The sequence below is a fragment of the Corvus hawaiiensis genome, chromosome 28 (genome assembly GCF_020740725.1).
Source record: "Corvus hawaiiensis isolate bCorHaw1 chromosome 28, bCorHaw1.pri.cur, whole genome shotgun sequence".
Classification (NCBI taxonomy): Eukaryota; Metazoa; Chordata; class Aves; order Passeriformes; family Corvidae; genus Corvus; species Corvus hawaiiensis.
In genome coordinates this window covers 5,787,970-5,803,619 of record NC_063240.1, presented here as the reverse complement: position 1 = coordinate 5,803,619, position 15,650 = coordinate 5,787,970, and the positions used below count along the sequence as shown (strand labels likewise).

General features: G+C 49.5%; 3 protein-coding genes across 39 annotated transcripts in view; 1 reads left to right on the top strand and 2 right to left on the bottom strand.

The window, feature by feature from the left end:
• Positions 1 to 52: 52 nt before the first annotated feature.
• Positions 53 to 5,044, top strand: LOC125317919 (collagen alpha-2(IV) chain-like). Of its 31 annotated transcripts, XM_048288153.1 has the most exons (9): positions 53 to 550; positions 638 to 663; positions 1,370 to 1,386; positions 1,437 to 1,594; positions 1,682 to 1,704; positions 1,892 to 1,966; positions 1,998 to 2,022; positions 2,159 to 2,277; positions 2,366 to 2,917. In XM_048288153.1, the coding sequence occupies exons 1-9, from the start codon at positions 53 to 55 to the stop codon at positions 2,748 to 2,750; spliced, it is 1,326 nt and encodes a 441-aa protein (XP_048144110.1). In that variant the 3' UTR covers positions 2,751 to 2,917. The 31 variants fall into 31 exon arrangements, with proteins under 31 accessions (XP_048144110.1, XP_048144095.1, XP_048144099.1 ...); XM_048288138.1 differs by lacking the exon at positions 638 to 663 and having other exon boundaries at positions 53 to 548; positions 1,256 to 1,386; positions 2,366 to 5,044; XM_048288142.1 differs by lacking the exon at positions 1,682 to 1,704 and having other exon boundaries at positions 1,437 to 1,466; positions 2,366 to 5,044.
• A 3,204-nt stretch (positions 5,045 to 8,248) lies between these two features.
• On the bottom strand, positions 8,249 to 9,595 carry LOC125317948. 7 transcript variants are annotated; one of them, XM_048288253.1, is made up of 4 exons: positions 9,267 to 9,552; positions 9,185 to 9,220; positions 9,071 to 9,143; positions 8,249 to 9,036 (listed from the first exon to the last, which is right to left on the bottom strand). In XM_048288253.1, exons 1-4 carry the CDS (start codon positions 9,550 to 9,552, stop codon positions 8,370 to 8,372), a joined length of 1,062 nt encoding a protein of 353 aa, XP_048144210.1. In that variant the 3' UTR covers positions 8,249 to 8,369. The 7 variants fall into 7 exon arrangements, with proteins under 7 accessions (XP_048144210.1, XP_048144207.1, XP_048144209.1 ...); XM_048288250.1 differs by having other exon boundaries at positions 9,071 to 9,220; positions 9,267 to 9,595; XM_048288252.1 differs by lacking the exon at positions 9,185 to 9,220 and having other exon boundaries at positions 9,071 to 9,146; positions 9,234 to 9,552.
• The window catches only part of DDA1 (DET1 and DDB1 associated 1), a 10,910-nt gene continuing 3,508 nt past the window's right edge, over positions 8,249 to 15,650 (bottom strand). Inside the window, exons 3-4 of the mRNA XM_048288334.1 lie at positions 11,261 to 11,324; positions 8,249 to 10,577 (exon numbers count right to left, since the gene is read on the bottom strand). Of these exons, the coding sequence (XP_048144291.1) occupies positions 10,467 to 10,577; positions 11,261 to 11,324 (175 nt within the window). The 3' untranslated portion in view covers positions 8,249 to 10,466. The remainder of the gene's footprint in view (positions 10,578 to 11,260; positions 11,325 to 15,650) is intronic.

The window sequence follows — 15,650 nt, the reverse complement described above, 5'->3', positions numbered from 1 at the left end:
GACCAGGCGGAGCGGGAGGGCGGCGGTGCCCGGCTCTGCCCGGCGTTCCGGGATGCCCGGGGGCACCGGGAGCTGCCCGCTCGCTGCTGCGCGCGGCCGTGGCCGTCGGGAGCCTCTCGCCGCCGCTCGCCCGCGGGGCTGGCCCGGGCCCGGGAGCCGCCAGCGCCGCGCTCCGCTCCGGTGCCCTGTGCTGCGTGCCCCCGGGTGCCCCCGGTGCCCTGTCCTGTGTCCCCCCGTGTCCTCCCGCTCCCCGGTGCTGCGTCCCCCCGGGTCCCCCGCGCGGAGCCGCCGCCGTCGGTCCGGGAGCCGCGGGGGGACAGCGGGGGAGGAGCGAGCGAGGGGAGGCTGGAAAGTCCCGGTAGCGCGGCGGGGGAGGAGTTATCCCGGTTTGGGTGGGGTATCCCGGTTTCCAGACTCACCAGGAGGAGTTATCCCGGTTTGGATGGAATATCCCGGTTTTCCAGACTCACCGGGAGGAGTTATCCCGGTCTGGCTGGAGTATCCCGGTTTCCATGAGCACCGGGAGGAGTTATCCCGGTTTGGGTGGAGCATCCCGGAGTTTTCCACGCTCCCGCTCTGGCTGGAGCATCCCGGTTTCCGGGCTCACCAGGAGGAGTTATCCCGGTCTGGATGGAATATCCCGGTTTCCATGGACACCGGGAGGAGTTATCCCGGTCTGGCTGGAGCATCCCGGTTTCCAGACTCACCGGGAGGAGTTATCCCGGTTTGGGTGGAATATCCCGGTTTCCAGACTCACCGGGAGGAGTTATCCCGGTCTGGCCGGAGCATCCCGGAGTTTTCCACGCTCCCGCTCCGGCTGGAGCATCCCGGTTTCCAGACTCACCGGGAGGAGTTATCCCGGTCTGGATGGAATATCCCGGTTTCCAGACTCACCGGGAGAAGTTATCCCGGTCTGGGTGGAGTATCCCGGTTTCCAGACTCACCGGGAGGAGTTATCCCGGTTTGGGTGGAGTATCCCGGTTTCCATGGGCACCGGGAGGAGTTATCCCGGTTTGGGTGGAATATCCCGGTTTTCCAGACTCACCGGGAGGAGTTATCCCGGTTTGGTTGGAGCATCCCGGTTTCCAGACTCACCGGGAGGAGTTATCCCGGTTTGGTTGGAGCATCCCGGTTTCCAGACTCACCGGGAGGAGTTATCCCGGTCTGGCTGGAATATCCCGGTTTTCCAGACTCACCGGGAGGAGTTATCCCGGTTTGGTTGGAGTATCCCGGTTTCCAGACTCACCGTGAGGAGTTATCCCGGTTTCCATCGGCACCGGGAGGAGTTATCCCGGTTTGCTGGAGCTTCCCGACGATTTCCGTGTTTATGGGTGGGAGTTATCCCGAAACTTTCCGGGCTCGCCGGGAGGAGTTATCCCGGTTTGGGTGGGGTATCCCGGTTTCCAGACTCACCAGGAGGAGTTATCCCGGTTTGGGTGGAGTATCCCGGTTTCCATGGGCACCGGGAGGAGTTATCCCGGTTTGGATGGAATATCCCGGTTTTCCAGACTCACCGGGAGGAGTTATCCCGGTCTGGCTGGAGTATCCCGGTTTCCATGAGCACCGGGAGGAGTTATCCCGGTTTGGGTGGAGCATCCCGGAGTTTTCCACGCTCCCGCTCTGGCTGGAGCATCCCGGTTTCCGGGCTCACCAGGAGGAGTTATCCCGGTCTGGATGGAATATCCCGGTTTCCATGGACACCGGGAGGAGTTATCCCGGTCTGGCTGGCGCATCCCGGTTTCCAGACTCACCGGGAGAAGTTATCCCGGTCTGGGTGGAGTATCCCGGTTTCCAGACTCACCGGGAGGAGTTATCTCGGTCTGGCCGGAGCATCCCGGAGTTTTCCACGCTCCCGCTCTGGCTGGAGCATCCCGGTTTCCGGGCTCACCAGGAGGAGTTATCCCGGTTTGGGTGGAATATCCCGGTTTCCATGGGCACCGGGAGGAGTTATCCCGGTTTGGGTGGAGTATCCCGGTTTCCAGACTCACCGTGAGGAGTTATCCCGGTTTCCATCGGCACCGGGAGGAGTTATCCCGGTTTGCTGGAGCTTCCCGACGATTTCCGTGTTTATGGGTGGGAGTTACCTCGAAACTTTCCGGGCTCGCCGGGAGGAGTTATCCCGGTTTGGGTGGAATATCCCGGTTTCCGGGCTCACCAGGAGGAGTTATCCCGGTTTGGGTGGAATATCCCGGTTTCCATGGACACCGGGAGGAGTTATCCCGCTCTGGCTGGAGCATCCCGGTTTCCAGACTCACCGGGAGGAGTTATCCCGGTTTGGTTGGAGCATCCCGGTTTTCCAGACTCACCGGGAGGAGTTATCCCGGTCTGGCCGGAGCATCCCGGAGTTTTCCATGCTCCCACTCTGGCTGGAGCATCCCGGTTTCCATGGGCACCGGGAGGAGTTATCCCGGTTTGGGTGGAGTATCCCGGTTTTCCAGACTCACCGGGAGAAGTTTTCCCGGTCTGGCCGGAGCATCCCGGACTTTTCCACGCTCCCGCTCCGGCTGGAGCATCCCGGTTTCCAGGCTCACCCGCCGCAATTATCCCGGTTTGACCGGAGCATCCCAAAGCTTTCCACGCTCCCGGTTTATCCCAGACGTGCCGCGCTCCAACCTTTGGATCCTCCGGGAGCGCCCTCCGCCACATCATCCCCGCTCCTGGAATCCCTGGAATCCCGCGATTCCCGGGCCCAGCCCGATCCAGCCGTGCCTCAGCCCTCCGAGCCCCGCTCCCTCCGCCCGCCTGGATGATCCCGGCTGGCAAATCCCAAATCCCGGATCCCAAATCCCAAATCCCGCAGATCCTTGCCAGCTTCCCAGGCCCTTTTCCAGGCGGGAAGGGAAGCGCATCCCTCGGGAATGCCGCGCATGGATGGATGGGGCAGCGTTTCTTGCACTAAATCCCGACCCAGCCCCGCCGCCGGTGCCGCTTCTCCCTCATCCCAAATTCCCAGCGGGAAATTCCCGGCTCCAGCTCCGAATTCCTTGGAATTCTGTCGCAATAAGGGGTGGCGGGATAAGGAGGGGACACGGGGGGGGGGGTTGGGGGTGGGAGCCGCTTCGCTGCTGCCGCGGGAAGGATTCCCTGGATTCGCTTTTCCAGAGGGATCCGTGCTGGGAATGCGCTGCCGGGAATCGGGAATTCGCTGCCGGGAATTCGCTCCCTCCTTTCCCTGCTTCGCTTCGCGGGGTGGTGGCACTTGGGGACATTCCCAAAGGGAAAAATCTGGGAAAAGAGGGAAGGGCTGGAAAAAAAAAAAAAAAAAGGGAGGTGGGGGGGAGTTTCCCTCTTCCCAAAAGTCAGGTTGGAATTTTTTTGGGATTTTTTTTCCCCCCCCTCCTTCCTCCTCTTTGGAAGAATCCATGGAATTTTTTGGGGGTCGGGGTGATTTTTTGGGAAGGGGGGGATCCCAAATGGAGCCATTTTCCACAGCAATAAGGGCGGGAAAGGCCGGGATTCCCAAGGGAAAACTCCGCTCTGGGGTGGGGGAAATCCAGGGAATTGGGGGAGATTGGGAATGTTGGGAGAGATTTGGGATTCTGGGAATTGGGGATGGGGATTTGGGAATTGGGGATGGAAATTTGGGATTCTGGGAATTGGGGAGGGAGATTTGGGAATTGGGGATGGAAATTTGGGATTCTGGGAATTGGGGAGGGAGATTGGGAATGTTGGGAATTGGGGAGGGAGCTTTGGGAATTGGGCATGGAGATTTGGGAATTGGGGAGAGATTTGGGAACTGGGGATGGAGATTTGGGATTCTGGGAATTGGGGATGGAAATTTGGGATTTTAGGAATTGGGGACGGAAATTTGGGAACTGGGGATGGAGATCTGGGATTGGGGAGGGAATTTTGGGATTGAGGAGGGATATTTGGGAATTGGGGATGGAGCTTTGGAATTTTGGGAATTGGGGATGGAAATTTGGGATTGAGGAGGGAATTTTGGGATTGGGGATGGAAATTGGGGATTCTGGGAATTGGGGATGGAAATTTGGGAATTGGGGCTGGAGATCTGGGATTGAGGAGGGAATTTTGGGATTGAGGATGGATATTTGGGAATTGGAGATGAAAATTTGGGAATCAGGGAGAGATTTGGGAATTGGGGATGGGAATTTGGGATTCTGGGAATTGGGGATGGAGATCTGGGATCGGGGATGAAAATTTGGGAATGCGGGGAGAGGTTTGGGAATTGGGGATGGAGATCTGGGATTGAGGAGGGAATTTCGGGATTGAGGATGGATATTTGGGAATTGGGGATGGAAATTTGGGAATCGGGGAGAGATTTGGGATTGAGGAGGGGATTTTGGGATTGGGGATGGAAATTTGGGATTGAGGAGACATTTGGGAATTGAGGATGCAGCTTTGGGATTCTGGGAATTGGGGACGGAGATTTGGGATTGAGGAGGGGATTTTGGGATTGGGGATGGAAATTTGGGATTGAGGAGACATTTGGGAATTGAGGATGCAGCCTTGGGATTCTGGGAATTGGGGACGGAGATTTGGGATTGAGGAGGGGATTTTGGGATTGAGGAGGGAATTTGGGGATTGGGGATGGAGCTTTGGGAATGTGGGACCAGAGCTTGGGAATCGAGGATGGATTTTGGGATCGAGGACAGGGATTTGGGATCGAGGACAGAGATTTGGGAATGCGGGGCCAGGAGAATCCCAATTTCCCCCCACCTGGAATATCCCGGAGAGATCCCGGGGCAAATCCTGGGGAAAAGTGGGAATTTCGGGAAGCCCCGGGAGGCTCCGGCTCCTTTTCCCTCCCTCCATCCCACGGGATTTTCCCGCTCTGCCCATCCCAAAAAAAAAAAACCCCACTGGGCTTCCCGGGAATGGCTTCGATCCCATTTCCCTCGGGAGCGGAGAATTCCCGGATCCATCCGTGAATCCCGAAGGGAAAAGCCCCAAAATCCAGGGAATTTTTATCCCTTTCCCACCTCCAAAAAAAGGAATCGATTAAAGAATCTCTGGAATCTCGGAGGGGGAAAAATTCGGAATGGTTTTTTTCCTTTGGGGTTTTTCTTTTCCCTCGGAGTGGGAATTCTGTGGGAATTCCGGGGGAATTCCGGGAAAGGAAGGAAAAGGAGGAAGGGGGAGGGGGGGGAGGGGATTTAATTTATTTCGTTTTAATTTATTTTTGTAAAACCTGCAATAAAAAAGAAATTTATTTCGACAGCTCATTTGCATCTCATTTGCATATCCGGAGATGCCAATCCGGCAGCGGCGGCGTTCCCAACCTTTGGAAAACGGGATCCAAATCCTCCCAGGTGGAATTGTGGGAAATGAAATTCCCGGGAAAAGAATTCCGACGGGAGAGCCGGGATCTTGGGAAAACGCAGGAATTTGGGAAAATCGAGCCAAGATTTTGGGCGGAATCAGAAGGATTTGGGAGGTTGGAAAGGAAGAGATGGAAAAATCCTGGAGCTGGGAATGTTGGAGCCCGCCGGATTTGGGAATGGCCAAAATTGGGGGGAAAATTCCCAAGAAATTCAGGATCGAGCTCCGGATGAGTTTGGGCTCCGGGAATTGCGGGAATTCCAAGCCCTGGCGGTGCTGGAGAGGAGAACGCCGGGATTTGGGTGCTGCAGGACACGGGAAATCCCGGGATGAGGAGGAAGAGGCGGGAATTGTGCACAGAGAAGCGGGAAAATCCCAGGATTTGGGGCCGGATTTTGGGAATTTGGGCTGGAAGGCACCAGGAAGTCGCAGCCAGAGAGGATTTTCCAGGGAATATTCCGGGTTTTTTTCCATGCGGATACGGGATCGAGGCGGGCGGAGCTCCTGGAATTCCAGGGAAAATCGGGAATGAGCTGGGGGGGGGGGGGGGGGGGGGGATGAGGGATCCCAAATGCAGGGATGGGATCAGGATCCGAATTCCGGGATGGGATAAGGGAAGAGAGCAAATCCCAAATCCATGGGATCAAATCCATGGGATCGGGAGTCACTGCAGGGATCCCAAATGAATCCATGGATGAGGATCCCAAATCTGGGGATGGGATCAGGAAAGAGAGGGGAGATCCCAAATAAATCCATGGATGAGGATCCCAAATGCAGGGATGGGCTGAGAATCCCAACCCCAAATCCAGGGATGGGATCAGGACAAACTCCAGGGATCCCAAATGCAGGGATGGGATGAAAACCCCAAATGCAGGGACGGGATCAGGAAAGAGAGGGGAGATCCCAAATAAATCCATGGATGAGGATCCCAAATCCAGGGATGGGATGAGAATCCCAAATCCATGGGATCAAATCCATGGATCGGGAGTCACTGCAGGGATCCCAAATGAATCCAGGGGTGAGGATCCCAAATCTGGGGATGGGATCAGGACAAACTCCAGGGATCCCAAATCCGGGGATGGGATCAGGAAAGAGAGGGGAGATCCCAAATAAATCCATGGATGAGGATCCCAAATCCGGGATGGGCTGAGAATCCCAACCCCAAATCCCTGGATGGGATCAGGACTCACCCCAAGGATCCCAAATCCAGGAGTGCGATGAGAACCCAAATGCAGGGATGGGATCAGGAAAGAGTGGAGGGATCCCAAATAAATCCATGGATGAGGATCCCAAATGCAGGGATGGGCTGAGAATCCCAACCCCAAATCCCTGGATGGGATCAGGACAAACTCCAGGGATCCCAAATGCAGGGATGGGATCAGGAAAGACTCCCAAGGATGCCAAATAAATCCATGGAAGAGAATCCCAAATTTGTGGATAGGATGAGGAAAAAGAACGATCCCAAATGCAGGGATGGGAAATGGGAAGAGGGATCCCAAATGCAGGGATGGGATGAGAATCCCAAATCCATGGATGGGATCCGGACACAGTCTGGGGATCCCAAATGCGGGGATGGGCTGAGAATCCCAAGTCCAAAACCCTGGATGGGATCAGGACACGCTCCAGGGATCCCAAATGCAGGGATGGGATCAGGAAAGAGAGGGGAGATTCCAAATGAATCCATGGATGAGGATCCCACATGCAGGGATGGGATGAGGAAAGCCTCCCAAGGATCCCAAATCCCGGGATGGGATCAGGACAAACTCCAGGGATCCCAAATCCAGGAGTGCGATGAGAACCCAAATCCAGGGATGGGATTGGGACAAACTCCAGGGATCCCAAATGCAGGGATGGGATGAAAACCCCAAATCCATGGATGGGATCCCAAAGACTCCCAAGGATCCCAAATCTGGGGATGGGATGAAAACCCCAAATGCAGGGATGGGATGAGAATCCCAAATCCATGGGATCAAATCCATGGGATCAAATCCATGGGATCGGGAGTCACTGCAGGGATCCCAAATGAATCCATGGATGAGGATCCCAAATCTGGGGATGGGATCGGGACAAACTCCAGGGATCCCAAATGCAGGGATGGGATCAGGAAAGAGAGGGGAGATCCCAAATAAATCCATGGATGAGGATCCCAAATGCAGGGATGGGATGAGGAAAGACTCCCAAGGATCCCAAATCCATGGATGGGATGAGAATCCCAACCCCAAATCCCGGGATGGGATCCGGCCACTCCCGACGATCCCAAATCCCGGGATGGGATCGGGACAAACTCCAAGGATCCCAAATCCTGGGATGGGATGAGAATCCCAACCCCAAATCCCGGGATGGGATCCGGCCACTCCCGACAATCCCAAATCCCTGGATGGGATCCGGCCACTCCCGACGATCCCAAATCCCGGGATGGGATCAGGACAAACTCCAGGGATCCCAAATCCTGGGATGGGATGAGAATCCCAACCCCAAATCCCGGGATGGGATCCGGCCACTCCCGACAATCCCAAATCCCTGGATGGGATCCGGCCACTCCCGACGATCCCAAATCCCGGGATGGGATCAGGACAAACTCCAGGGATCCCAAATCCTGGGATGGGATGAGAATCCCAACCCCAAATCCCGGGATGGGATCCGGCCACTCCCGACGATCCCAAATCCCTGGATGGGATCCGGCCACTCCCGACGATCCCAAATCCCGGGATGGATCGGGACAAACTCCAGGGATCCCAAATCCTGGGATGGGATGAGAATCCCAACCCCAAATCCCGGGATGGGATCCGGCCACTCCCGACAATCCCAAATCCCGGGATGGGATCCGGCCACTCCCGACGATCCCAAATCCCTCCAGCTCCGGCCAATCCGGGAATTTCCCCCCCCTGGAATTTCCCATCCCCCTCCTCGCTCCGGCCGCATTCCCGACGCTCCCAGCTCCCTTTTCCCAAGGCCAGAACACCGGGAATTCCAGCAGGAAGTGCCAACTTTTTAATGGAACAACATTCCCGAGCCTCCGGAATGCCGGGATCCGAGCGCCCTCCTCTCCTGGGATCCTGGAATTCTTCCAAGGATCCCTCAAATCCGGCTCAGCCTGGAGTTTTCCAGCTGGAAAATCCCACCCCAAAATTCCCGGGAATTCCGCTTTTCCTCCCTCCCCCCCCCCCCCCCCCACCGCTCGGCATTCCAGGAATTCCAAAGTTGCTTCCATTAAAAAAAACCACCAAAAGAAAAAAAACGGGAAAAAGGTTCGGAGGCAGCGCCAAAGTTCTGGATTCAATTCCAGTCCCAAACTCCGGGAATTCCGACCGGGAGCCGTGTCCTGCTCTTCCCGAGGTTCTGCTTCCGGCGCCGGCGGAATTTTGGCCGTTCCCAGCCCGGAATTCCGAGGACGGATCGGGATTTGCTGGGAAAAGAGGCGGAGGGAGCCCCACGAGCGTCGGAGCCGGGAATTTTTTGGGATCTCCCGGAAAAATCCCGGCGGATTTCTCGGCAGGGGGAGGGGAAACGGCTCCGAATTCCGGGATTTCCGCGGGAATCGGCTCCTCTTGGAAAAGCAGATGGAATTTTGGGGTTAAGCTCGTCCTTTCTTGGCTTTTCCCAAGTTTTCCAGGAATCCTGAGCCTCTGGATCGTCCCGGAAGGGCGGCTGGGAATTGTCTCAATCCCGAGGGATTTTGGGGATTCCGGAGTGTTGGATCGGCTCCACATTCCCGGGATTCCAGCCCAAATTCCGGCCTGGAGCCCGGATTCCAGCCTGGATTCATCCAGCCCAAATTCCAGATTCCAGCCCAGATTCTTCCATCCCAAATTCCGGCCTGGAGCCCGAATCCCGGATTCTTCCATCCCAAATTCCAGATTCCAGCCCAGATTCTTCCAAATTCCGGCCTGGATCCCAGATTCCATCCCGGATTCTTCCATCCCAAATTCCAGCCTGGATCCTGAATTCCATCCTGGATTCTTCCATCCCAAATTCCAGATTCCAGCCCGGATTCCATCCCGGATTCTTCCATCCCAAATTCCAACCTGGATCCCAAATCCCATCCCGGATTCTCCCAAATCCAAGGGCGGAGCCGCTCCCAGTCCACTCCCAGCTCCATCCCTTTGGAATTCCGAGCGATCCTTCGGAGAGGATCCGATGATTTTCCCGGGAAGCACAAAAAAAAAACAACCCCAAAACCCCAAAAAAAACCCCGGAAAAAAGTCGGGATTGAAGGATGGAAAAGAGCAACGATTCCGGCAGAAAATCCCTGGATTGAGCCCCTCCCCCCATAAAAATCCTGGGATCCAAATTCCCGGGAATGGGCTCCAGCCATGATCGAAGCCCGGGAAGGGCTTGGGAATTGTATGGAAAAATGGGAAGGCCTCAGTTGGGTGCTTGGATTGGGAATATGCAAAGGATTCCTGGGAATATTTCAAGGGGGAGAAGGGAAAAAAAAAAAAAAATCCCAAAAAAACCTCCTGGAATTTCAGAAGGAGGAATCCCAGGAGAAGGGGGAATTTTGGGAATAAGGAATTCCGGGATATCGAAGGGAGAAGAAGTCAGGAATCCCAGGAAAAGGGGATTTTTGGGAATAAGGAGCTCTCCTGGGAGATTTTAAGGAGTAAATCCAAATAATCCCAGGAAAAGGGGGATTTTTGGGAATAAAGAATTCCGGGATATCCCAGGGAGTGCAGGAAGAATTTTGGGAAGGGAGGAGATGCCACCAATCCCCTCCCCCCCCCCCAAAAAGTTGGGAAATTTAGGGAAAAACAAAGGAATTCTGGAAGATTTTAAGGAGGAGATGCCGGGAAAAGCGGAATGCTGGGAATAAGGAATTCCGGGATATCCCAAAGAAACCAAAAAACCAGGAAGAATTTGGGGAAAAGACCGGAATTGTCTCCCAGAGAGATTCCAAGGAGCAAATCCCAGCAATCCTGGAAAAAAAGCGGAATTTTGGGAAGGGGACTTTTTTTTTTTTCCCTAAAGATCCCAAATTTTCCCTCTCCATCCAAATTCCCGCAGCATAAATACAAAAAAAAAACCGGGAAAGAGGCGAATCCCAAATAAATAGGGCGGATCCCGGGAAATCCGAGCGCTTTGGGAACGGAGGAGGAGGAAGAGGAAGGAAGGGGGAGGGGAGTGGGGGGAAGTGAGAGGTGAAAAAAGCGGGAAGAGCCTCGGGAATTCCCGGATTTCCGGGATTTTTAAGTGTCCTCGGTCATGTCGTGGCTCCCGGTCCGGGCGATTTTCCGCGGCGGAGCCGAGTTCTCGCCCTCCAGCTCGCCCTGCTCCTGGTCCCGCTTCTTGGCCGCATTCTGGGAACGAGATCCGAGCGGAGCCGTTCCCGACCGTTCCGGGCATGGGGGGAGATCCCCAAATCCCAAATTCCCTAAATCCCCAATTCCCTAAATCCCAAATTCCCCAAATCCCAGAGTTCTCCAAATCCAGAATTTGCCAATCCCAGCGTTCCCCAAATCCCAAATTCCCTAAATCCCAAATTCCCCAAATCCCCCAAATCCCAGAGTTCTCCAAATCCCAAATTCCCAAATCTCAGAGTTCCCAAATCCCGGAGTTCTCCAAATTCCAACGTTCCCCAAATCCCAAATTCCCAAATCCCAGAGTTCCCCAAATCCCAGCGTTCCCCAAATCCCAAATTCCCCAAATCCCAAATTCCCCAAATCTCAGAGTTCCCCAAATCTCAGAGTTCTCCAAATCCCAAATTCCCCAAATCCCAGAGTTCCCAAATCCCGGAGTTCTCCAAATTCCAACATTCCCCAAATCCCAGAATTCCCCAAATCCCACCATTCCCAAAATCCCACCCAAACCCTCCCTTTAACCCCCATTTCCTCACCCCTCTCCCCCCTCTCCCAGAATTCCCATTCCCCTCATTCCCAGAGGCTGATCCAGGCCGGGATTTCCCGGCTGCCATTCCCAAGAGCTGAATTAAAATCCCAAATTCCCGGGAAAATCCCTCGGGAATTCGGATGCCAAAGGTCACCTTTTTGTCCCACTGCTGGTGGAGGTAGCGCAGGAGGATGTTCGTCTTCTCTGTCACGATAACTGGGAAGAATTCCAAGGAAAAAGCGGGAAAAACATTCCAGGTTGAGGAGGATTCGATGGATTGAGGAGGGAGGGAAATTTGGGAATTGGTGGGGGAAAGTTGGGAATGAAGGAAGGGGAGAAATTGGGGATAAATGGGGGGGGGGGGTGGAATAAATGGGGGAAATTGGGGATAAATGGGGGGAAAATTGGGAATTAAGAAGGGGAGAATTGGGAATAAAGAAGGGAAAAATTGGGAATAAATGGGGGGAAAGTTGGGAATAAATGGGGAGAAAATTGGGAATAAATTAAGGGAAAGTTGGGAATAAATTAAGGGAAAGTTGGGAATAAATAAGGAGAATATTTGGGATAAAGAAAGGGAAAGTTGGGAATAAATGAACGGGAAATCAGGAATTAAAGAGAGGAAAAACTGGGAATAAATAAAGAGAAAATTGGGAATAAATGAGGGGAAAATTGGGAATGAATTAAGGGAAAATTGGAAATAAATGGGGAGAAAATTGGGAATAAATCAAGGGAAAATTGGGAATAAATTAAGGGGAAATTGGGAATAAATGGGGGGAAAATTGGGAATAAATGGGGGGAAAATTGGGAATAAATCAAGGGAAAATTGGGAATAAAGAAGGGGAAAATTGGGAATAAATGAGGGGAAAATTGGGAATGAATTAAGGGAAAATTGGGAAAAAATTAAAGGAAAATTGGAAATAAATGGGGAGAAAATTGGAATAAATGGGGGGAAAATTGGGAATAAATTAAGGGAAAATTGGGAATAAAGAAAGGGAAAAATGGGAATAAATTAAGGGAAAATTGGGAATAAATGGGGGGAAAGTTGGGAATAAAGAAAGGAAAAATTGGGAATAAATGGGGGGAAAATTGGGAATAAATTAAGGGAAAATTTGGGAATAAATGGGGAGAAAATTGGGAATAAATTAAGGGAAAATTGGGAATAAATGGGGGAAAGTTGGGAATAAAGAAAGGAAAAATTGGGAATAAATTAAGGGGAAATTGGGAATAAATGGGGGGAAAATTGGAATAAATGGGGGGAAAATTGGGAATAAATCAAGGGAAAATTGGGAATAAATCAAGGGAAAATTGGGAATAAATTAAGGGGAAATTGGGAATAAATGGGGAGAAAATTGGGAAGAAATTAAGAGAAAATTGGGAATAAATTAAGGGAAAGTTGGGAATAAATAAGGAGAATATTTGGGATAAAGAAAGGGAAAGTTGGGAATAAATGAATGGGAAATCAGGAATTAAAGAGAGGAAAAACTGGGAATAAAGAAGGGGAAAATTGGGAATAAATGGGGGGAAAGTTGGGAAAAAATGAAGGGAAAAATGGGAATAAATAAGAGAAAATTGGGAATAAAGAAGGGAAAAAATGGGAATAAATTAAGGGGAAGTTGGGAATAAATGGGGGAAAAGTTGGGAATAAATTAAGGGAAAATTGGGAATAAAGAAAGGGAAAAATGGGAATAAATTAAGGGGAAATTGGGAATAAATGGGGGGAAAGTTGGGAATAAAGAAAGGAAAAATTGGGAATAAATTAAGGGAAATTGGGAATAAATGGGGGGAAAATTGGGAATAAATTAGGGAAAATTGGGAATAAATGGGGAGAAAATTGGGAAGAAATTAAGGGAAAGTTGGAATAAATTAAGGGAAAGTTGGGAATAAAGAAGGGAAAAAATGGGAATAAATTAAGGGGAAGTTGGGAATAAATGGGGGAAAAGTTGGGAATAAATCAAGGGAAAATTGGGAATAAATTAAGGGAAAATTGGGAATAAATGGGGGGAAAGTTGGGAATAAAGAAAGGAAAAATTGGGAATAAATTAAGGGGAAATTGGGAATAAATGGGGAGAAAATTGGGAATAAATGGGGGGAAAATTGGGAATAAATTAAGGGAAAATTTGGGAATAAATTAAGGGAAAATTTGGGAATAAATGGGGAGAAAATTGGGAATAAAGAAAGGGAAATTGGGAATAAATTAAGGGGAAATTGGGAATAAAGAAAGGAAAAATTGGGAATAAATTAAGGGGAAATTGGGAATAAATGGGGAGAAAATTGGGAATAAATGGGGGGAAAATTGGGAATAAAATAAGGGGAAACTGGGAATAAATTAAGGGGAAATTGGGAATAAATGGGGAGAAAATTGGGAATAAATGGGGGGAAAATTGGGAATAAATGGGGGGAAAATTTGGGAATAAATGGGGAGAAAATTGGGAATAAAGAAAGGGAAAATTGGGAATAAATTAAGGGGAAATTGGGAATAAATGGGGGGAAAGTTGGGAATAAAGAAAGGAAAAATTGGAATAAATTAAGGGGAAATTGGGAATAAATGGGGAGAAAATTGGGAATAAATGGGGGGAAAATTGGGAATAAATGGGGGGAAAATTGGGAATAAATCAAGGGAAAATTGGGAATAAATTAAGGGGAAATTGGGAATAAATGGGGAGAAAATTGGGAAGAAATTAAGGGAAAATTAGGAATAAATTAAGGGAAAGTTGGGAATAAATAAGGAGAATATTTGGGATAAAGAAAGGGAAAGTTGGGAATAAATGAATGGGAAATCAGGAATTAAAGAGAGGAAAAACTGGGAATAAAGAAGGGGAAAATTGGAATAAATGGGGGGAAAGTTGGTAAAAAATGAAGGGAAAAATGGGAATAAATAAAGAGAAAATTGGGAATAGAGAAGGGAAAAAATGGGAATAAATTAAGGGGAAGTTGGGAATAAATGGGGGAAAAGTTGGGAATAAATTAAGGGAAAATTGGGAATAAAGAAAGGGAAAAATGGGAATAAATTAAGGGAAAATTGGGAATAAATGGGGGGAAAGTTGGGAATAAAGAAAGGAAAAATTGGGAATAAATTAAGGGGAAATTGGGAATAAATGGGGAGAAAATTGGGAATAAATGGGGGGAAAATTGGGAATAAATTAAGGGAAAATTTGGAATAAATTAAGGGAAAATTTGGGAATAACTGGGAGAAAATTGGGAATAAAGAAAGGGAAAATTGGGAATAAATTAAGGGGAAATTGGGAATAAAGGAAGGAAAAATTGGGAATAAATTAAGGGGAAATTGGGAATAAATGGGGAGAAAATTGGGAATAAATGGGGGAAAATTGGGAATAAATTAAGGGAAATTGGGAATAAAGAAGGGGAAAATTGGGAATAAATGGGGAGAAAATTGGGAATAAATTAAGGGGAAATTGGGAATAAATGGGGAGAAAATTGGGAAGAAATTAAGGGAAAATTGGGAATAAATGGGGAGAAAATTGGGAATAAATTAAGGGAAAATTGGAATAAATGGGGAGAAAATTGGGAATAAATCAAGGGAAAATTGGGAATAAATCAAGGGAAAATTGGGAATAATGGGGGAAAGTTGGGAATAAAGAAAGGAAAAATTGGGAATAAATGGGGGGAAAATTGGGAATAAATGGGGGGAAAGTTGGGAATAAAGAAAGGAAAAATTGGGAATAAATTAAGGGGAAATTGGGAATAAATGGGGGAAAGTTGGGAATAAAGAAAGGAAAAATTGGGAATAAATTAAGGGGAAATTGGGAATAAATGGGGGGAAAATTGGGAATAAATCAAGGGAAAATTGGGAATAAAGAAGGGGAAAATTGGGAATAAATGAGGGGAAAATTGGGAATGAATTAAGGGAAAATTGGGAAAAAATTAAAGGAAAATTGGAAATAAATGGGGAGAAAATTGGGAATAAATGGGGGGAAAATTGGGAATAAATGGGGAGAAAATTGGGAATAAATTAAGGGAAAATTGGGAATAAAGAAAGGGAAAAATGGGAATAAATTAAGGGAAAATTGGGAATAAATGGGGGGAAAGTTGGGAATAAAGAAAGGAAAAATTGGGAATAAATGGGGGGAAAATTGGGAATAAATTAAGGGAAAATTTGGGAATAAATGGGGAGAAAATTGGGAATAAATTAAGGGAAAATTGGGAATAAATGGGGGAAAGTTGGGAATAAAGAAAGGAAAAATTGGGAATAAATTAAGGGGAAATTGGGAATAAATGGGGGGAAAATTGGGAATAAATGGGGGAAAATTGGGAATAAATCAAGGGAAAATTGGGAATAAATCAAGGGAAAATTGGGAATAAAGAAAGGAAAAATTGGGAATAAATTAAGGGGAAATTGGGAATAAATGGGGAGAAAATTGGGAAGAAATTAAGGGAAAGTTGGGAATAAATTAAGGGAAAGTTGGGAATAAATAAGGAGAATATTTGGGATAAAGAAAGGGAAAGTTGGGAATCAATGAACGGGAAATCAGGAATTAAAGAGAGGAAAAACTGGGAATAAAGAAGGGGAAAATTGGGAATAAATG